At 57.2% G+C, this 22,295-nt stretch overlaps 1 protein-coding gene across 5 annotated transcripts in view; it reads left to right on the top strand.

Moving 5' to 3' along the window:
• The window catches only part of KCNAB2 (potassium voltage-gated channel subfamily A regulatory beta subunit 2), a 100,998-nt gene that overhangs the window by 51,685 nt on the left and 27,018 nt on the right, over nt 1-22,295 (top strand). For 3 of the 5 annotated variants that reach the window (XM_059039606.2, XM_067018684.1, XM_067018680.1), the window contains one exon: nt 22,175-22,218. In XM_059039606.2, coding sequence (XP_058895589.1) covers nt 22,175-22,218 — 44 coding nt within the window. Of the gene's footprint in view, nt 1-2,692; nt 3,560-22,174; nt 22,219-22,295 lie in introns of those variants that run through there. The other 2 variants (XM_067018668.1, XM_067018689.1) reach the window with 1 other exon arrangement.

Raw genomic sequence — 22,295 nt, 5'->3', positions numbered from 1 at the left:
GGTGCGGGGGGGACCCTGTAGGCTCTGTAATTAGTGATGGCTGTTAAAGAGGGCTGATTTTTCCTGAGATGGGGGGCAGGATGGCAAAGAGGAGGCGCGAGAGGTCGGGGTCACTGAGGAGCCAGGTGGCCAAGGCAGGAGCCCCAACAAGGAGAGTCTTCGAGGGGCCCCTCATCCAGGGACCCAGCCCTGCTCGCCTGCGCGGGAAGCCGGCTTATTACGCTGTCCCCTCCCTCTGGACGGCATTGGTGACCGTCCGAGTCCCTCTGTGTCCTTCCTCCCCCACCCCCGAGGACCTTAGGAGGACGAACGCTTCCCAGCCCCTTCCTCGGCTGTGCCCGGCCCTCTGGTCACAGACCCCCTTGTGGGCGCCAGGTCCACACCCTCCACCGCAGGTCAGGGGCCACTGTGCTCGTCCACGGCCCACCTCTCCTCCCACGAGTCCCCTGGCCCCAGCCTGCCCTGCGCCACCAGGACCCTCACGTCCAGCAGGAGGCTCTGGGCTCCCTCCATGCGGCTGGTGGCCCTGCCCCACCCAGGGACCCCTCCCAAGGCCGCTGTAACTCGAGATGAGGAGAGATCCCAGGCAGGAGGGACCCCAGCCCCACAGAGAGGCGCCCTCCAAGTCCTGGCCGCACCCGCTGCACCCATCTCATTAGGGATGTGTGTCTCCGCCAGAGCAGGGACGATGGCTACCGTCCACATTTCACCCTACACGGCGTCCTCGAATCACTCAAGCCCATGTTCACGTGCGACCTCTGGAGAGGCCCCCGCCTGCCCACCCATGTCCCCTCCGCCCCGTTTTGTGTATTTTGTCCTCACGCCACGTATCATAACCGGTGCCACGGTCCACGGCTCGTGGCTGGTGGCCACCTTCCACACGTGGCATGCTCCCACAGCGAGGCCGGCCCTTGTCCAGTTTTCCAGGCCGGTCCCGTGCAGCCCGCGGCAGCCTGCACGATAGGCCTCCTCTCATCCCACTTCACAGACGTGGAGACTGAGGCTCGGAGCCGTCCAGCTGCAGGCCTGGGTCGCACCGAGTGGGTGACACACCCACCGGACAGGGCTGCCCCTGTCCAGAAGCAGGGCACTCAGCCACTCTGTCATTGCAGCTCTGGGGCCAGCGCTAGCTTTCCAGAGCCAGATCAGACCGGGATTGCTTTTTGCGGGTAATGTCTTGAAAGCTCTAATGGCTATTGATCTCAGCCTGGCCGGGCCTGGCTGGGAATGGTCACGTCTGAGGTGGGTCCTGCTCTTCGGGAAGCACCCCTGTAACTGCTGCTTGCCCGGCTGTTCTCTCTGACACGGACCCCCAGGGAAGCCAGCACTGGCCTGCTTTTGCCCCACGCAGGCCACACAGACGCCTGTGAAGCAGCTGCCTGACGGGTAGTGGGCAGTGTGCACTTGGAGGGCAGGAGGGAGGGAGGGAGCTCGCGTTGCTACCTGTGGGTGCCCATTGTGCCACGTCCAAGGTCAAAGCCACCCACCCCCACCGAGCCTGGGCCCCCTCTGCTGCCCCAGAATGATTCTCCTGGAAGGTGGGTATTTTCGTGTCCTGCAAAAGCATCCCTCAGAGACCTTAGTCCAAACCCTTGGGGGATGCTAGAGGTTCTGGGCCCCCCTGTGGGTCTGAGCCGTGGTGATGAGAGTCCTGGCTCCGGAGAAGGCAGCCTGCAGAGAGCCTTGGCCTGAGTCAGGGGGCCAGCCCAGCCCCTCCAGGTGCCGGCGGCACAGACAGGGAAACACCCAGTTGCTACTTCGGGAGCTGAGGGTGCAGCTGTGAAAGTAGTTGCAAAAGTCCCTGCCCTCCTGGACCTGACCTTCAGGGGGGTCAGATGCAACAAACAAGATGATTAGAGAGGACAGAAGCACGTCGTCAGGTGATGATACCTGCCGTGGAGAAAGAGGGATGTGAACTGGGGATGGAGAGCTCACCTGAGGAAGGACCAGCCCAGGCGACCCCAGCGCCCTCTCCGCCCTAGGGACTCTGCAGCCTGCCCAGCCCTTCCCAGGGATAATGGAACTTGTTTTCCCCTAGGGCAGAGGTGGGGACAGCGCTGGTTCCTCCAGCTGTCGGGCTGGGCTCCAGGGTCCAGCTGACCCAGCTGAAAAGACGCATCTCACCTCGGTGACGGTGACGATTCTGGGGCCACGGTGCAGGCATCTGGGCCGGGGCAGAGGCCCGTGGTCAGGGGCGGGCGGCGGGGTGGGGGGGAGTCCCTGGATGGTAGAACAGCCCCGCCCCCTGCAGCCGTGACCTTGTTGCCCAGTCAAAGCCACTGCAGGGTGTGGACGCACAGCTGTGATGCCGGCCCTTCACTGAGCTCCTCACGTGTGTGTGTGAATTGACACGAGGGCAGCATTCTGTGCGCACACGTGTTCCCCTCTCCTTTCCTTTCCTGGCGCTGTCTCCTGGGACTCGTGGCCTATCAGTCCACGTGGAGGCACCTCACGTGGCTGCACAAATTTCCATTCTGCGGATGAGCCTTCATTTGCATAACCGATTTCCTATTGGCGGACATTTGTGTTTCTAGTTTCCAAGTGTAACCATCCTTTCAGATGACGATTTAGCAATGGTTCTTAACGCTTAAGCTTTGCAATTTTCAAACCCATTCCCTCCCCCACTTCACTCCCTCCTTAAATGCATCCGCTCAGTGTTTCTATTGCAAAAACTCGTGGATTGTGACATAATTAATTTGAGCATGGAGCCCAAAGGACTGTGCCTGTGCAACGGCGCTTTCTACAAGCGGAGAACGCACGCGTGGATAACATTTCCCTTTGCCGGGCTGTGAACCAACAAATAGGGCCTTCCTGGGGGCGCGACGCCCCCTGGTAAAATCTCACTGGAGTTTGCTTCAGCGACAGGCGCGCTTATGCTGCTTCCGGGGACGGCCCGCTACCTGGTCTTACCCCGCGAGCACCTCCGGGGGTGCTGTGAAGTCTACCACTCCGGGGGCCGGGCTCTCTGCATGCTCCTGTCCCCTTCGCATTTGGCGCGTTTGGGGGGGATCTCCCCCCGGGAATGCAGCTTCGCCTGTGCTTGTCTCATGGGTGCAGGGGCAGAGGGGGTGGCTCCGCCAGCGTTCCAGGCCAGTGCAGCTTTGAGGACCAAGAATCTCAAGCCAAGAGGTGTTTACGTTCCGGGGTCGGGCCCTGTCCCCAGGCGCCAAGACCCCTTGGCGGCCGCTCTCTCTGGAGGGTGTGTCCCTGCCGCAGCCCCTGCCCCAGCCCCAGGGCCAGCGTCCAGCCTGGGCACCGGGGACTGCGGGATATGCTCTCTAACCCAGCACCACTCGCCGTTTCCCATCCGGACAGTGGCAGCTCCTGGGCCGGGTGGGACCATGTTGTCCATGACATACAGCGAGAGCCTGAGGAGCGTGATCAGCAGGTGTCACTCAGACTGGGCCCTGCAGCCCGTCCGCCAGGCCAGCGCGCTGGAACTGCAGCAGCTGCGGGAGGTGCGGGCCGCGGCCCGGGCCAGGAACACGGAGAGCTTCCTGCGCATGCACGGCCTCTCCCTGGACAGCTGCACCGCCCACTGCACCGGCATGAAATACCGGTAAGGGCTGGGCTGGGCGGGGGCAGGAGGAGGTCCCCCGGCCAAGCGGGAGGCCGAGGCAGGGGCTGAGAGAGGGGATGCAGCCCGGGAAACGGGGTAATGGCGTCGCTGTCCACTGGGGCAACCTCCTTGGGGTTTAAGGATGCTGGCCGTGGGACTTGCCTGGCGGTCCAGGGGTTAAGACTCCACGCTTCCACTGCAGGGGGCGCGGGTTCGATCCCAGTTCAGGGAACTCAGATCCCACACGCTGTGTGACGCAGCCAAAAAGAAACGAATGCCGACCGCGTGGCAATGTATACGAGGAAAATGAGAGTCTGCATAGTCCTCTCCTCCAGGGATGAGCACTGCTGCGTTTGGTGTATCCTCCACGGGAAACGAGGAGGGTTCCTTGAAAAAACTTTGCAGCAGGGGTAAACATACTATGTCATTTGTCTTCTTCCCGTGTCATTGGGACACATGAATTATTAGGGGTTGACTAAACACAACTTAGGGGAAATCCCTCAATTCATCGTCTCTACCAACAAATCCATCCCAGCGCCAGAGACCCGTGCGAGGTCCTGGGGACCAAGATGTGCTTAAATTGGGCTGTCCTCACGGGAAGTGGCCTCTGAATTTGCTGCTGCAACTACGCTTGTAACTGTGATTAGCAAAGGCTGTGGATTAGGTGTCCCTGTGTTCTCGGACGCTGGGCTTGGAGGGTTCTCTCTGAACCTCAGAAAGACATTGTTTAGCTCGCTTGTCACTGCAATCAGCATCTGGCACAGTGCTCTGACCTGCCCACTTTCTCCTCTGAAAGCCTCAGAAAGTGGCCAGAGAGCCCCAGAGCTGGCGTTTGAGTTGATAAGTTACATATATGAGGCTTTATTCCTGCGCCTCCCAGGGACAAGTCCGGGCCAGAACCAGTTGGCCAGAAGGGACCCCCCACCCACCCACCTAGTCTATGTACAGTTGCCAGATTTAGCAAATAAAAATATAGAACACCCAGTTAAATTTGAATTTCAAATAAACAACCAGTTTATGCCATCATCGGGACATAGTAGCAGAAGTTATTCGTTGTTTATCTCAAGTCCAGATTTCAGTGGGTGTCTTACATTTGATTTGGTTTCCATCTAACTCAGGCCCCAGGGGTTATCTGGCTGTTCTCTGGAGAGAAGAGCAGAGACCAGCCCTGTTGCTGTAACATTTTCTCCTGTGGACAAGTGTTTGGATCTTCAGCATGAGGTTGTCATGGAAAGATGTAAAGCACTTCTGCCCTGAGTCCATTAGATGGCAGAATTCTTAAGGCTTTGCATTATAAATCCAGATGTAAAGGAAGGACAAAGCGTCAGCTAGTTTGGTCTCGAGGACCTCCTGATCCTGATGGAATTTTCTCAAGAAGGAGATGAGGGTCTGCATTTTTTCTTTTTCTTTCTTCTTTTTTTTTTTAAGATTTTTTTGATGTGGACCATTTTTTAAAGTCTTTATTGAATCTGTTACAATATTGCTTCTGATTTATGTTTTGATTTTTTTGGCCTTGAGGCGTGTGGGATCTGAGCTCCCCCACCAGGGATCAAACCTGCACCCCCTGCACTGGAAGGCGGATTCTTAACCATTGGACCACCAGGGAAGTCCCTGCATTTTTTTCTTTTTTTGGCAAGTCATTGATACTTTTCATTAATTCAGCAAACGTTTACTGAAGATCTACTTGGCTGCAGGCAACAGGCTTGCCAGATGCTGTATAAACAGGACAGACAAGGTCCCTCCCCACCGTGATGGACGTTACATCCTGCTGGGGGATGGCAGAGAAAAAGCAAGTAAATGCCTAAGGGAGTCGGGGAGACCAGGGGCAGCTGAGACCCCAGCCGTCTGAAAGGAGGGCCGCTTGAAGACATGGAGAAGAACTTTCCAGTCCAAGGGGACAGGGGCACACGTGAGGAGAGAAGACCCAGGACTAGAGCGAAGAAGGCAAGAGCAGTAGAGGTGAGGCGGGGTGAGCAGGGGCGCCGGAGCCCGTCCCCCGCCCCGGGGAGACCTCACCTCCCTCGGGTATAGATACCGTTTGTAATGGAGAGGGCACTGGGGTGAATTTTGTCCCCCCCAAAATTCCATCTACCCAGAACCGTAGAATGTGAGGCTATTTGGAAATAGGCTCTGTGCAGATGTAATTAGTTAAGATGTGCTCACACCGGAATAGGGTGGGCCCTAAATCCAGCGCCTGGTGTCCTAATAAGAAGGCCCAATGAAGACGCACAGGGAAGAGGCCCTTTGGTGGTGGAGGCAGCAGCGGGAGGGACGCGGCCACAAGCCAAGGAACCACGGCCACCAGAAGCTGGCGGGGGCCAGGATGGACCCTCCCCTGGAGGCTTCAGAGAGCGCGCGGCCCTGCCCACACCCAGATTTCAGCCTTCCGGCCCCCGGAGCTGTGAGAGAACCAGGCTCTGTTGCTTGAAGCCCCCCCAGTTCGTGGAACTTTGTCATGGCAGCCCCAGGACCCGAACACAGCCGGGAGGCGTGAGTACTGGAACAAACCTCTCATTTGCCTGACACCCCAAGGAAAAGGTCTGTGTCCCATCCGAAACATGCTGGACTAGCTGTGGGGCTGAAACACCCTGGGGAAACTGGCTTCCCAAGGAACAGAGTGGACAAGAAAACCACTTGAGCCTTTAGTATTTGATGGGCCAGGTGTCGCCCCCGTAGGGCCCGCCCTTTATCTGGTGGATCTCATCTTGCTGCATCCAGGGGTTTTGGTTAACTGGGAAGAGGACCTCGGAAACCACGACCAAGAGTTATTCAAGATCCCAGATAGATGCTGTTCCGCGGCTAATGTTCCCAGCAGCAGCTGGGCTGGGACTCAGCTAAACCTGGTCTTAAAGATTAATATAAAAAGGGTAAAGCCTCCAGATAAGTGCTGCTCCGTGGAGCCAGGCGACAACCGTACCGTAGGCGCAGACACCGTATCAGCCGACCTGAGCCTGCAGCTGGGGGAAAAGGCTTTCTTGTTAATATTTCCCATTTTTTTTTAACTGTCCTCAACTCTTGCTGTTTAAAAAAAAAAAAAATGCACTGAATTTTTAAATCTACACAGTCCGTGTGTAAGCTCCCCTTCCCCCTGTCCACCTGACTGCAGTGATGGAGGGTCTGGAGATGTGGCCTGAGACAGGGCAGCAGCTGTGGCCACAGGCCGGCCAGCCAGAGGCTGCGACCTGGGCCCGGGCAGGGCCAGGCGGACACCGGGCCTGGTTCAGGTGTGTTCCTTGTCTGCTACCCACGGCATCGGGAATGAAAGTCCCCACCATGCACTGCGTGGCCCGTGTGCTGTCTCTGATTTTGGCTTGTACACCCTCCTCCCACTCAGGACGCTCCTTCCTTCCTTCCTTCCTTCCTTCCTTCTGTATCTCAAACATGCAAGCTCATTGCATCCTCAGGGTCCTTGCACATTCCGTTCCCTCCCCTGGAAGCTGTGTCCTCCAGATTTTCACAGGGCTGGTTTCCTCCCATCATCACATCTTTGGCCTCAAAGAGACTTTCCGCACCACCCAGTCTGAATAAATGCCCAGTGAGTCATCCTCAAGCCCGCTGTCCTGTCTCTCTTACCTTGTTTTTGCCCATCTGCACCCCACTGAGAGCACAGCCTCTTGTCTGTTCCTAGCACCCAGAACATTTCGAGCCTCTGTAAGTATTGCCTGGGCGGCGTTACGCGGTCTTGGTCTTAACCCACCTTTCAGAATATTCCCCTGTAAACTGCGTCTCCTTCCTGCTGCTTCCTTGGCAGCAGGACTGGAAGCTGCGTCTGAGACTCTCTGATGCAGCCCGGAGGGCAGGGAGCCCCAGACAATGAGCCTCGGTCGTGAGCTTCTGGCGGGGCGGGGGTCCTGCGTGCCTGTGGTTTCTGCCTCTAGATCGGAGCTTCTTACAGGAATCACAGGCAGTGTTTGATTTGTGGTCAAGTTCATCGAACAGACTCTCCAGTTGCTCCTTTATTCACAGAAGGTCAGTCAGGGAAGACTTCCTGGAAGAGCTGGGAACCCAGGTGTGTCTTAAAGGATGGTTGGGAAAAGGAGGAGGGGCCGGAGGAAGAGCAGAGTCCAGATAGGGACGGTGGGTGGAGCAGTCCAGGCGGCCAAGCGGGGGGCCGGTCCACCTTGAGACAGTCCAGTATCCGCGTCCTGGGGCTGCCATAACACAGCACACAACACAGTGCTCAGAACAACAGCCATCTATCCTCTCATATGGTCCAGAACCCGGAAGTCTGGACCTGCGGGTCAGCGGGGCCGCACTCTCTCTGAAGGCTGTAGGGAAAGAAACATCCTTCCCTGGCTTTCTTTTTCTCTTTTATTTTTCCCTGGAGTAGAGTTGATTCACAATGCTTTGTCAGTTTCAGGTGTACAGCCAAGTGACTCCGTTATACGTCTACATATATGCACTCTTTTTTAGATTCTTTCCCAGATAGGTCATTACAGAGTACTGAGTAGAGTTCCCTGTGCTCTACAGTCGGTCCTTGTTGATTATCTATTTTGTATATAGTCGTGTGTATATATCCATCCCAATCTCCCAATTTATCCCTCCCCACTCCTTTTCCCCTGGCAACCGTAAGTTTGCTTTCTACATCCGTGCCTCCTTGGCTTTCTTTGCCTGTAGACACATCACTCCAATCTCTGCCTCCATCGTCACATGACTGTTTTCCCTCTGCATCTCTGTCTGTCTCCAAATCTCCGTCTCCTTATAAATACAGCAGCCGTCGAATTCAGGGCTCACCCCCAATCCAACAGGACCTCAATCTTTATGTAATAATATCTACAAAGATCCTATTTCCAAATGAGGTCACATTCCCAGGTGCCGGGAGTTAGGACTTGAACATGTCTCTTTGGGGTCACGTTTCAACCCACAGCGGGTCCCAAGGGCTGACTCAACTCCTGAGTCGGCAGGGGCATCACTGAGTATCCTGGGGGGATCCTGGCTCCCCCGCCGGTACCTGTATGAACTCGGAAAAGTCACCTGGCCTCTCCGTGTCTCGGTGTGTCCCCATCTGGAAAGCAGAGACTATAGTTGCTTCCTCACACAAGTGTCCTGAGGACTAAATGAGGTAGTGAAGGAACTTAGGGCTCCCGGCTTGGCTCCTGGTGGGAGAGAAACCCCAGTCTTGGGATCTCATGGGTGCAAACAATAGCACCCGGAGATGCAGCTTCTGCTCTGTGCGGACATCCAGCAGATGGGAAGGGAGCGGGGAGGGAGGTGGCGAGACGAGCCCGTCACTCAGGACGAGCTGCCGTGCAATGATCCGGGGGTCCCTCGCGGGCCCCCGTGGAGGGCCGGCCCCGGACCGTGGTGTCAGCCACGCATGGCCTGCACTCGTGCTGGCAGTGGCCACCGTGCTGGGGCCCCCGGCGGCGGTCCCAGGCCTGAGACAGCCGCCCGTCCCTCTGCGCGTCCTGGGCCTCCCGCCCCAGCTCCCCTGCCTTTACAAGGACATCGCAGCCTCTCCCTGCCCTGTGTCGGGGACGGAAGGGCTGCGCGATCCTGACACAACTGCTGGTGCGTCGTAGTGTAACCAACGCACAGCACAGCTCAGTGTCTCCGCAGCCCTCCTGGCAGCGGCAGTCAGGGGGTCACCCATTAGCAATGCCGAGCCTCAGGCCCTGCCCAGAGACTTGGGGGACCCGCCCCCAGGAGGCTCCTCTGATCGGGCAAAAGGACGGGAGCCCTGGCCGACGGGCTCTCTGCTGTCCACCTGGAGAGGCGGGGGTCAGCGCAGCCCAGTCAGACCCGCAGACGGTGCCAGGCCGCATCCCCACCCTCACGCTTTAATCTGGGGGTCTGAGAGCAGGAGCCTCGGCCAGGAAGTGGGGACGGGCCCGGCGTTAGTCTCCCTTCCTCGACCTCTCTCGGCCTCGGTGCCGTCCAGGGAACGGGAGCAGCGCAGGGCCCAGCTGAAGGCTGCGGCGGGAGCTTAGTGAGCCGCTCACAAAGCGCTCGGCACGGTGGCTGGGGCCCCGAGGTGCTTCTAAGGATGAAAAGAGAAAAGGTGCAAGAAGCGCTTACTCTGTCCTGGGTACGGCAGCAACTAAGAAGCGAGAGGGGCCAATTCACGGCTCACCTGCCTTACTGCCTTTTAGGGCGGGTAACGCTGGGCGTGACTGGGGCGTGAGCTCCCCAAGGAAGCACAGCCACAGCACTGAGCCCCCGAGGGGGCTTCAGCTCTCACGTACCAGAGGACACCTCCTCCAGGAAGGCCACCAGTCTGCCACCCTCTGCCCTCAGAAACCTCAGGGGCCAAGGACCTCCCATCCCACTGCTCCGTCAGGGTGGCCCCCAACTCTTCAGCAGCTGCCCCCGCCTTGGGCAGGAAGTCACTGCTGAGTACAAATCAGGACACAGCACAGTTGGGGCAGCCTTGCTGATGCAGGGGAGGCACCCAGGCCTCTGCAGGGCACAGCCGCGGCTCGTCCTCATTCCTGAGTTGCTGCTGCAGTCCGTGCTTTTTTTTTTTTTTTAACATCTTTATTGGAGTATAATTGCTTTACAATGGTGTGTTAGTTTCTGCTTTACAACAAAGTGAATCAGTTATACATATACACATGTTCCCATATCTCTTCCCTCATGCTTTTAAAAGCCATCTTTAGGGAATTCCATGGTGGTCCAGTGGTTAGGACTCCCCACGTTCACTGCTGAGGGCCCGCCTGGTCCAATCGAGGGGCACGGTCCCCCCAAAATTTAAAAGCCGTCCCTGAAACTTCTACTCCAGGCCTTGAGGCTTCCATGGGCCTCATTCTGTACAAGGAGGGTCCTGTCCTCTCCTACTGTGAACCTGTCAGTGTCTTGGGGGAAAGGAGTGGGCTGGGCCCCAGCTTTCTTATTTCCCTATCCTTCAGTGGGACAGGTCGGGGGTGGATGCCAGGCACCACACAGGAAGCTTCTGTCCCGAGAAGCTCTCTTTGGTGGCACTCTATGGACACGGCAGCGTTTTTAATTGGGATGGCTGCCCCTCTGATTAATCACAGCAGGAACCAGCTGCTTTGTTTTAACAATAGCAAGGGGCTTCCCTGGTGGCGCAGTGGTTGAGAGTCCGCCTGCCGATGCAGGGGACACGGGTTTGTGCCCCGGTCCGGGAAGATCCCACGTGCCGCGGAGCGGCTGGGCCCGTGAGCCATGGCCGCTGAGCCTGCGCGTCCGGAGCCTATGCTCCGCAGCGGGAGAGGCCACAGCAGTGAGGCCCGCGTACCGCAAAAAAAAAAAAAAAAAAAAAAAAAAAAAAAAAAAATAGCAGGTACTGGAGAGGCAGAAAAAGAACCCATAATCTGCTATGGATCAAAATCAACCATCCACACTAGATGTTTCTGCCCAAAGCCCATTTCAAGTCAACCAGGCCGTGTCTGGGACTCACTTCTCCAACCCAAATGTGTTTGAAAGGAGAGACCCTTTGGGGGTGACATTTAATTGTGACAAGTTCGGGTCAAGGTCTTAAGCTTTCAGCTTTCCATTCTTGTCTAATTCTTGTGATTTTCTAAGAATATTATGAGTTGTGACCCCTGTCTGGGGCACATGAAAAATTACAGACTCTGGCCAGCTGTGAAAACCCACCTACCCGACTTCTCCTCTTGGCAGTTCTTTGCTGGACCCAGAGACACCTTTGTCCTGGATTCCCTGGGTGGGTTCTGAGGTCAAATGTCCATCCCCATCATCCCCACAACACGCTATAGTGGGATGGAGTCGGGGCTGGGGACTCTACCAGCAGGCCAGGCCCAGGAGGTCCTGCAAGAGTGAAGGCTTGACTGCTGCCAAAGTCTGGGAGGGCTGCTCCCTGCCGTGGCTCCCAGGCCCCTGGTATCACCCGGGAGGCTGAGGTCGGCGACACTGGGAGGAAGGAAAGGTTACTGGTGCTCGCGGGGGGCGGGGGACTGCTTCACACCGCATGTACTATCTCAGCGGATGCCAGAGAGGTCGACAAGGATTTCAAAAGCAGAGAAACGGGAAGGGCACTTCCACAGGAAAGAGCAAGAGTGAAGGCTCAGAGACTTCTGAGGTCATCGACATTTTTTTTTTTTTTTTGGTAAGTTTTATTGAGATATAATTCAGGTACCATACACCCCTTTAAAGCATCCAATTTAATGGTTTTAGTACAAACAGTTATCCAAAAGTCACCCATTTTAGAACATTTTCATCACCCCGAAAAGAAATCCTGCACCCACATTAGCTATCGTTCCCTGATTCCCCCCCCCCCCCAGCCCCCAGCAACCACTAATCTACTTTCTGTCTCTATGGATTTGCCTGTTCTGAACATTGCGTATGAAAGGAATCTTACAATATGTGACCTTCTGTGACTGGTTTCTTTCTCTCAGCATGATGTTTGCAAGGGTCATCCATGTCCTAGAACGTATCAGGACTTCATTCCTTGCTATGGCTGAATAACATTCTACTATGCGGCTCTAGACCCCATTTTTTTTAATCCATTCGTCAGCTGATGGACATTTGGATTGTTTCCACTTTGGGGCTGTGATGAGTAATGCTGCCGTGGACATGATGTGTGCAAGGTTTTGTGTGGGCGTATGTTTTTAGTTCTCTGGGTACATACCTAGGAGTGGAATTGCTGGATCGAGGGGTGAGGCAGGTGAGCTTTTACACACTGTGGCGACTAAGTCTTTGTGGATCTCTCTCAAAGCTTAAAGCACACCATCTGGTTAAGAGCAGCCCGGGAGGAGCGGTAAGATGCTAGCCCTTCCTGTAGGATCTGAGCGTGTTTGCCAGAGCACAGAGAGCAGTAGAGGGTGGAATGCAGTAGGGATTTCCACATCCTCTCAGCCAGCGCGTAGCACCGCTCAAAGCTCCTGATAAAAACACAGCTCCAGGCTTCCCCGGGGGCGCGGTGGTTGAGGGTCCGCCTGCCGATGCAGGGGACGCGGGTTCGTGCCCGGGTCCGGGAGGATCCCACGTGCCGCGGAGCGGCTGGGCCCGCGAGCCGTGGCTGCTGCGCCTGCGCGTCCGGAGCCTGTGCTCCGCGACAGGAGAGGCCACAGTAGTGAGAGGCCCGCGTACCGCTAAAAAAAAAAAAAAAAAAAAAACCAGGCCCAGCCCCAGAGCTACTGATTCAGTAGCTGTGGCCAGAGCCCAGGAATCTGCATTTGCAACAAGGTCCTCTAGCATCCTGGTCAGGAGTTGAGCACCCCTCCCGTGGACATGAGCTCCCCGAGCCTGGGGAGGAGCGAAAGGCAGAGTCTTTGCCACCTGCAGCCTCTCTGGCAGGCCTGTGGGCTTCCTGGGGGCCAGGACCTGTTGTCTTCAAGTGCAAGGCTCAGCAGGTGGCAGGGCCGGCACTGCAGGCTGTCCTTCCTCCTTCCCATCCCCCCACCCTACCCTGAGCTTAGGGACCCGGGCCAGCCGGGCCCCCAGGCTTTTACGGGCAGGTGGAAGAGGAAGGCAGAGCCGGCCTGTGGGTCCTGAGGGGCCCCAGTGGCCTCCACAGGTAGCGTCTGTGACCTGCCAGGGCCCCCTGGGCAAAGGCACCAGCTCTGCCCTCCCCAGGCCTCTATGCCCAGGTCCAGGTCCCCACCTCAGGGGCTGGCCCCCACCTGCCGAGTCAGGCCGCGGGGAGGACAGAAGGGGTATTCTTACTGGTGGGGATAGGGGAGGGTCTCACACAAGGGTCTATCCTGACTCCATGGCCGGAAAGTCACTCCTTTCTAGCGAGGGACCGTGGGAGCGCTTCCCAAGGACCAGACCCCTGTGTGAGTGCTTTGCAGGCGTGATCTGGCCGTGCCTTTGTGCCCTGCGTTGGACACAAGAGCACTGAGGCTCGGAGAGGGGGTCCCTTGCCCGAGGCAGCCCAGCTCAGGAGCAGGGAGCCTGGGACAGGAGCAAGGTTTTATTCTTAACTTCTGTGTCAAAAAGGCAGGGCCAGAGCTGAGATCAAGTTCAGCCACCATCTACTGTGAGCATCCCTGGGTGGATTCTTCCCTGGGTCCCATCAGAGCACAGGGTGCACAGCCAGCAGGCCTGGAAGGTTCCTGCAGAGCCAAGCTGGGAGGGCCAGCGTGGTCCTAAGGCCAGCCACCTTATTCTGTCAGTGGATACCCAGGGACCCAGAGGAAGCAGGACACCCGCCTGGGATCACACAGCGAATCAGCAGCAGAGCCTGAGCTAGACCCCTGACCACGTGCCTCCCATCCACCACGCTTTCTCAGCCCTTCCCGCAGGGCAAGATGAGATCCAAAAGGCAGCTTTGGCCAGGGCCCCCCTGCAGGGTGAGAGTGGCATACGCGGGGTCAGAGGGCAAATCCAGCCCTTCCTGCCAACGGGGGCATCTCTCTGGGTTTCAGGAATCCTGTGAGCTTTGTCCTGTCTGCATCCTGATCCCATGAGTGTGGGAAAGGAGGATGGGGTAAAAGCAGGGGGATCTTCATTCATCAATTCATTCACCCCTTCATCCATCCATCCATTCATTCATTCACTCCAGAAGTATTTATCGAGCACGTGCCAAGAGCTAAGTACTGTGCGGAGTGCTGGAGCTTCTCAGGTCTCTGGTCCCTCGACCCCGGGCTTCTTTGCTAACGTCACCTGCGTCATTACCATCTAGACAGAATGGTCCTCTCTCCTCCAGATTTCTGGTGGTCTGACTTCTTGTGCTGAACCCTGGTGGCAGCCCCACTTTCCTGGGTGAGAACCACCAGGGCACAGAGCTGGCCAGGCCAGCTGCGGTCCACCTGGCTGCAGCGCCTGCCTCGTCCGGTCCTGGCTGAGCAGCTGTTAGCCTAGAGCACCGGCGCCGACCTCCCGGGGATCGGCCGGGGCGATCAGGGCGGCTTGTGCGTCCGTTTCATTAACAACGAATCACCCCCTGCACCTCCCATGCCTCTCGCCGGTCACCTCGTTAACTGGGTTGGAGTCCCAAGAGCCACAGTGCGCGGAGCCGGGGGTGGACGCCAGGCTCCCTCCCAGAGACTCGGGGAAGCCTGGAGAAGCAGCTGCTCCCCGAACCCCTGGGCCGCCACCCTGATGGGAGGCGCCCTCCCTCCTCCTCCTGCTGTCAGGGGACAGCGGCGTCGCTCATTGGTCGTGAGTGACTGGCAGCCCAGCCCTGCCAGACACAGCTGGGCCGGGGGCTCCGGCGGACAGAGCCAGACCAGGGTGGGGCAGAGGAAGGGCCCGCAGAGAAGGGAGAGGCAATGGCATCCTCCCCGCCCCTCGATTTCTGAGTTCTATCTGATCAGGTCTTCTCTAGCACATTTCGGGAAATTTCACCCCCTTCCCCCCGGAGAGCGCACAGGCTTTTTCTGCATCAGAAATCTGCACTCCTGAAGCAACGCCTGGTGGCTTCTTCACCTTCTGGGAGAAAGCCTTGTCCCAGGCGGAGCAGGGCTTCCAGGGGCAGGTGACTTCAGAGCCCGGAAGGAGGGGGGACGTGGCCAGGAGCTGAGCGCCGGGAACATGCAGGTGTCCTTCGTGTGCTCGGAGCATGGCCTCAAGGGCCGGGGCCCCGAGGAGCGCCTGGGCCGGCCGGCAGCCAGCAGCCCCAGCCTGGGCGCCCGCGGCCATTTCCGTGCGGTGGCCATGGTGGCCCGGAGCCTGGGACAGCTGTCGGTGCAGAGCCTCCTGAGCACAGGCGAGGCCAGCGTGATGCAGCCCGGGATGAAGTATAGGTACGCGGCGCGGGGCGGCTGTGCGGGGCGGGGGCTGCCCTCCCGCCGCCGTCTGGGGGAGCTTTGCAGATGGGGGGAGAAATAAAATCGAGGCTCAGGGTCAGGCGCCCGTTTCTTCCCGACTGCAGGGGATGATGATGCCTTTCTTTCCTTCTCCCCTTTCTTGGGAGGGGTCACTATAGCTGAGCCCCCCCCCCATACTGGACGCCAGGTAAAGCTTCCTCTTTCTGGGAACCCCAGGGCACCGGCCACAGACCCCTGCCCTCCCCCTGGGCACACAGGCCCCTGATGCCTTTGCAGCTAAGCCACCTTAACAAACCTCAGTTTAATAGTCAGGGATACTGGGTGAACCACGTGATGGAATTAAATCTCCCCCCCCGCAACTGAGCCCGACCCCAAGCCTGGGCTCCTCTCCAGGCAGGGCTAATGCTCCACAGGGCACAGAGCCACAGCCAGAATTCCCTGCTAAGGGCTCAGTCCGGGCTGCCGGGTGCCCCTCTGCCTCGGCCAGCCCCCACCTACTCTGGGCGCGCTCTCCGTGACTAGTACGTAGAGAGCCTGCAAAGCACCAGTGTTGGGGGGCAGGGGCCTTCGTGCTGTTCCTTGCATGCCCGCCTGCTCCATCCCGGGCCTTGCTCGATGGCCGGTGGATGTACCCACGTGGAAAAGGAGGGCTGGCTTTGTACCAAGGGTCCACGAGGGCAAAAGGTTGTGGGTCACCAGGCTGGAGGTCTAGCCTTCCTCACTCATGAGTTTCTCCCCACTGAGAGCCTTTAGCGCTTCGAGAATGGTATTCCTGGGGAAAGGGGAGTTCTTACAACGAACCGTCTGCATGAGCTGGAAAAGCTAAGTTAGGTCCCTGGTCCCCGGCTCTGCTCTCAGTGACTCAAATCTCACAGGCCAGCCTCAGAAAAAGCCACAGAAGGGTCTGGTTGTGTTTGAGGAGAATGTCTGGGTTTCTAGCTGGTACCGGGGCCAACTTGAAAAGTATTGAGAGAATGGATCTTTAACAACTGAGCAGTGTGGCTTGAAACAAAACCAATGCCCAGAAGTTGGACCTCACATGAAGGAGCCGTGTCATAAGTCCCAGGCGTCCTTGAGACGAATTCTGGGATCACTGGGTCCTTGTGCGGCTCCACCGCATCCTTTCCTTCCCTTGTCCTTGGGGGACATTTGACGTTCTTTATGGGCCTCTGGGGTACAAGGCTTTTGTTCCCATTCTCTAAATTCAGTGAGGACAGTCCAGAGCAGAATTCTCTCTTCTAGAAGCTCTGGTGGTTTATATCTTTTGTTCAGTGGGAATCAAAGGCTAGGAGTAAACAGAATCTATTTTTTAGTTTAGATTCGTGTTATCCACTGGGACTTTTAAGTCAGTCCTGGGATAGCAAAGGAGTTAGTACACGTGAGACCATTTCCAAAAATGCGAAGCACTCTGTAAATGGAAAATGTGGCTACTGACATGATTTCCCTCCAAGCTCCTAAGATCCACTGAGGATTAGATATGTCAAGAGCCTGAGGGCTTAAGATTACTGGATGCATCTGCGTGTGCACCTGTGCGTATGCACGCATCTCCGCGTGCGCGTCTCCGCGTGTGCACCTGTGTGTATGCGCGCGCCTCCGTGTGTGCGTCTCCACGTGTGCGTCTCTGCGTGTGCACCTGTGTGTATGCGCGCATCTCTGCACGTGCGTCTCCGCGTGTGCACCCGTGTGTATGCGCGCATCTCCGCGTGTGTGTCTCCGCGTGTGCACCTGTGTGTATGCGCGCATCTCCGCGTGTGCATCTCCGCGTGTGCACCTGTGTGTATGCGCGCATCTCCGCGTGTGTGTCTCCGCGTGTGCACCTGTGTGTATGCGCGCATCTCCGTGTGTGCACCTGTGTGTGAGTGCATGCGTGTGCAAATGTGTGCGTGTGGCACGTGTGGAGGCAGGGAGGGCAAGACAGGCAGTAAAGCGAGGTGCTCGTTGGGCCAGAGGGTTTGCAGTCTGAGAGAGTGGGTTCAGATCCCAGCCCCAGCTCCTCCACACTGGGGGACCCCCACCTGTCCTTACACATGGCAGGGCCTGCGGAGCTTTTCTTGGCAGCGGCAGGAGGAAGGTGGGTTCATTTCGCTGTAGGATGTGTAGTCTCACACCAGCTGCAATGGGAGCCAGAATGCAAACCACTGGATCCCCTCGCTGAGCATGAGGTGCCTGCCTTGGGGTACCTGTCTCATGGGATTGCTCCATAATGACTATCCCGGGGCCACAGCCAGGGTGCATGCAGGTAGGAGCTGCAGGGGACCTGATGCAGATCTGCCCCAATTCTGACCACCTCCTTCAGAAGCCAGCCCTTCACAGTGACGCTGAAGGTGTGTGGCCGGCGCCAGGGTGCCACATTCTTACCAGGGGTGCTCAGTGTGGGGGAAGGGGTACACCAAGCCCCATGAGCAAGGAGAGGGACCAGCATTTGATCCTGAGGGTCTGGCCCCAGGGCCTGGACTTCTCAGCCCCACGTTACACCAACAAGCACCCCTGGGACCCTGCAGCTGCCAGCTACAATCTGATAGCAAAGACCCGGAAGTCCAGGCCTGTCCTTAGGGAGCCTGGAGCCTGGGGGCTGAAACAGATAATCCCCCGCAGGGCGACAGCCAGCCAGGAAATGCCCTGGCAACCCTGTCCATCAAGGCAGCTCATCGAGATCCAGGTGCTTTCCATCACCTGATCATATTTTTGTCCTCCGCCCAGATGGCTGAAGTTAAAGGCCCTGAACAGCTATTTTTACAGGATTTGTAATTGCCTGGAGTCTGAGGTGCAGTGTTTAGGGGTGCAGCGTGTCGGGGGGCTGCGCGATGGGCGTCAGCTGTCTTCCTCCAGCAAAGGTTAAATCCCTGAGTCCTCGTTAGCCATTGTTCCAGACCCCAGGAGAGACATGAGGCAAATTAATAAAGACTCCCGTTACTGGGGTTGAGAGATTTAACCAACTATTTTATCGTGATGTCAGGTTTTAATTGGGGGAGGAGAAGCTGTAGGAAACGAGCTTCGCGTGTTGAAAGTGTCGAGTGGCAGCGTGTCACCAGCCCTGGTCCACCCGAGGCTGTGCTCTGTTGAGCTCTCCCCACCCCCACTGAGCTCTGCCCACCCCCACTAAAGCTCCTAGCCCTGAGATACCCTGTCCCCTCTCGTTCCTTCTCCCGAGGCCTGGCAGCGGATAGCAGAACTAATACCATCATTTTAACAGGGAAACAACTTGAGCGGGGTAATTGCAGCATTGCTTGGTGTCCTAGTTTTGCTAAATTATTCCTGTGGGCGGTGGGCGGGGCAGCAGCTGCATCGCCAAACACCCTGCGTCCGTCCGAGGACACTCGGAGCCCCTTCTGGTGGGCGAGGGGTGTCACCTCTCTTCAGGCACAGACACAGGCGGGCTCAGCCTGCTGTCCTGTGTCCTCACCTGTCCGCTGCTAAAGCCGCCCATCCCCTGAACACGCAGCACGTGCCAGCACTTGGTTCCACGATGATAAAGGGCGGTTGCAGGAGGACGTGCCCAGAACTTGACCTTCAACAGAGCCTCGCCAGGCAATTGCTCCCCCACCCTCACGCATGGGGGTGGTTTTGCAGAGGCAGGGGCTCAGCCTCCCTTCCCGCACCGGATTTATCTAGACCACGTACCCAGGCCTTCGAACGCCTGGGCGTTGCAAACAAGGTTCTGAAGGTTTTTGTGTCTGTGAGCATTTCCAGGCAAGGAGCGTCTCAAAGGGGTCTGTGACCCCAAAATTGTTAAGACCACTGATTACAACTTTTAGTCCTTTTTGCTCCATTACCAGACTGCTCAGAAGCAACGTTCTAATTTCTCACCACAAGCATTTTCTAGCCAGTGTGAGAAAATTGACCTAATCTGCTAAATGCAGCTGGCCTGATGCAAGGTCTATTGGTGATGCCATTGTGCTTTTCTGTCTTTCTTTTTTAATTCTTTTTTTTTTTTTTTTTTTTTTTTTTTTTTTTTTTTTTTTTTTTTTTTTGTGATACGCGGGCCTCCCACCGTTGCGGCCTCTCCCACTGCGGAGCACAGGCTCCGGACGCGCAAGCTCAGCGGCCACGGCTCACGGGCCCAGCCGCTCCGCGGCATGTGGGATCCTCCCAGACCGGGGCACGAACCCGCGTCCCCTGCATCGGCAGGCGGACTCTCAACCACTGCGCCACCAGGGAAGCCCTTTAATTCGTTTTTAATTCCAATTTCCTAAAACACAAGAATACACAAGTTTACTCTCTACTTAGCAAGCGACATCAAATCCAAGCATGATTTAAACTTTATAAGAAAACTTTTGAAGAATGTGTTTGACTACTCAGCCCTTGAATTTCATGCATATTGTATTTGAAATCTCTCATAGCAAATCTGAAGGTAAATCAAGAATATTCTAAGTATTTTTTCCCAGTTTTTTGTTTTTGAGATATAATTGACCCATAACTGTTGTGTAAGTTTAAGGTACAACATAATGGGTGGATACATTTACCTATTGTGAAACAATCACCGCAATTAGTTTAGTTAACATCCATCACCTCACATAGTTACAAATTATGCCTCTTTCTAGGGTCACAAACCAGGTGTCTCTGCGTGGGAATACACAAGCAACGCTGAGGGCACTAGTAGAGTATTTCACTGATTTATAGGGGGGAAAAAAAAACAAGGGGAAACTTCAGTTTCCTTTCTAACGCGGTAACATTTAAAGCCTGTTGGATTTGTCCGTTGTTGTTTCTCGTTTACAGAAAAGGCTGCTGCCCCCCGTTCTGTGCTCTCTGTGACCCTGTGCCCCAGGCACGTGTGTTATCCCATTTCATCCTCATGGCCACCCCCTGAGAGAGGCAGCATCTCGAGCCCATTCCACAGATGAGCCCACCGAGGCATCAGGCGGTTACATGACGCGCCCAGGGGCAGGCCACACAGCCGGGAAGGTCGAAGCAGCATTTGAACTCCAGCTTCAGAGCCTCTGCTTGTAGCCACTGCCCATCTGCTCCCCTCCCTGAAAAAGAAGCCAGCTGTGCTTTTGTCCTCAGGGAAAAATCCCAGCATTCCCTGTAGGAACAGTGGGCCGATGGCTGGGCCTCTTTTACTGGGAAATTTAACGAGAAAGCTGGACAATTTAGAACTACTCTCAATTTGGTGACAAACTGTTATCAAACCGCTTACAAGGGGCTTCCCTGGTGGCGCAGTGGTTGAGAATCCGCCTGCCGATGCAGGAGACACGGGTTCGTGCCCTGGTCCGGGAGGATCCCACATGCCGCGGAGCAACTAAGCCCGTGAGCCATGGACGCTAGGCCTGTGCGTCCGGAGCCTGTGCTCCGCAACGGGAGAGGCCACAACAGTGAGAGGCCCGCGTACCGCAAAAAAAAAAAAAAAAAAAAAAAAAAAAAAAAAAAACCGCTTACAAGTTCATTCTATCACCCACGACCAGCAACCACCCGTATTGTGGGCAGGGCCCAGGGATCGTGTAACCAGGGAAACCCCAGGCTGCAGAAGTTCGTAGTGGGCCCATGTCAGAGACGGGCAGGGCCCGCTCAGCCCCACACCTGCTTCCCAGGGGCCACATAGGATAGAAAAACAGGACACAGCATCCACTGACGTTAGCAATGCCGGACGGCCCTCGGGAAGGAGGCCGGGGTTCACCCACCGCATCTCTCACCGCTCTCTGGCTTCTCACCGCCTAGAAGGGCACCGCAGCCCGGGCTGCTCCCAGGACCGGATGCCAGCAGCGGGCTCTCACGAGGGAAGGGGACCCGCACTCTGCTACTTGTCAATCTCACCACCTGGGCAGCTCCCATAGAGGGCCGGGGCTGCGGGGGCATATGCCTCTGTGGCAGGGAGCGTGTTCTCAGAGCCCGGGTGAGATCGCAGCTTCTCGGCTCCCAGGCAGGTCCAGTGTGCTCGTCTGTAAAATGGGAATATCGGGAACAGGGAAGCACCTGCCCGACAGAGCTGTCAGGGGATCAGCGACACCCGGCCTGTTGCCGCCCTGCAGGCTCCCAGGCAGCCTGTGCGGGATGGACAGGCCAGGACGGACCGGCATCCCAGCCCTCAGCGGGCCGCTGCTGCCCTCCATGACCTCCTAAGGACATTAATGACAGCCTGCAGCTCACCCACGTGGACCCCGGGATGTGCCCCATCTGGCAGGCGCCTCAGCGGGCCTGTGATGGAGCCCTGGACGGTCTGTGCAGCTGTGGCCACTGGGTCTGGTCAGGACGTGTGCTGCCAGGGGATCTTGGCTCTCGCCCTCCTGAGCGGCCCCGGCTGGGGGTCAGGGCTGCTCTGGGCACCAGTGCCCTGTGACAGGGCTCTCATCTCCCCCCGCTTCCTCCTGCAGAGGGACAGGGCCCAGGGCTGTGTGGCCCTGGTGATGTGGGACTAACTTCTCCTCCACTCCTCGGAGAGAGGGAGTAAAGATACACAAAACCGCAGACGTGACACGAAAGAAATGGAAAGAGAAGCTTCTTACAAGAGGACACCCTGCATCCGGGGCCACAAGGCCTGAAACAAAATCTTGTTTCAGCCCATGAAATAAGATGGGGTCCATGCCACGTTTTCTCCCCGAGGTGGCTCCCGGGGCCCTGCCGTGGTCACAGCATGGCTGTCCCAGCAGCATGGCTCTGCCCTGGTTGGCCCTTTACCCCCAGGGTGGGCGAGCCATGGGCCTCTCTCCAAAGGACCCCTTGCCTTCAGAGCCTCAAAAGAGGTGGGTGGGGGCTTCCCTGGTGGCGCAGCGGTTGGGAGTCCGCCTGCCGATTCAGGGGACGCGGGTTCGTGCCCCGGTCCGGGAAGATCCCACGTGCCGCGGAGCGGCTGGGCCCGTGAGCCGTGGCCGCTGAGCCTGCGCGTCCGGAGCCTGTGCTCCGCAAGGGGAGAGGCCACGGCGGTGAGAGGCTCAAAAATTTAAAAAAACAAAAAAAAAGAGGTGGGTGGGCAGTTCGGGAGGCTGGGCAGTAGAAACAAGGGACTCTGCCCTGGCTGCTGAGAACTCACGCCACGTTTGTTTTCCAGGAACCTGGGCAAGTCGGGCCTCCGGGTCTCCTGCCTGGGGCTCGGTGAGTGTGGGGTCCTCTTGGTCCAGTGGTGTGCAAGGAAAGGGGGGTGGCAGGAAAGCTGGGGGTGGGGGAGGGAG

Source organism: Kogia breviceps, chromosome 1 (assembly GCF_026419965.1).
Source record: "Kogia breviceps isolate mKogBre1 chromosome 1, mKogBre1 haplotype 1, whole genome shotgun sequence".
Classification (NCBI taxonomy): domain Eukaryota; kingdom Metazoa; phylum Chordata; class Mammalia; order Artiodactyla; family Physeteridae; genus Kogia; species Kogia breviceps.
This window is presented reverse-complemented; position numbering and strand designations above follow the sequence as displayed.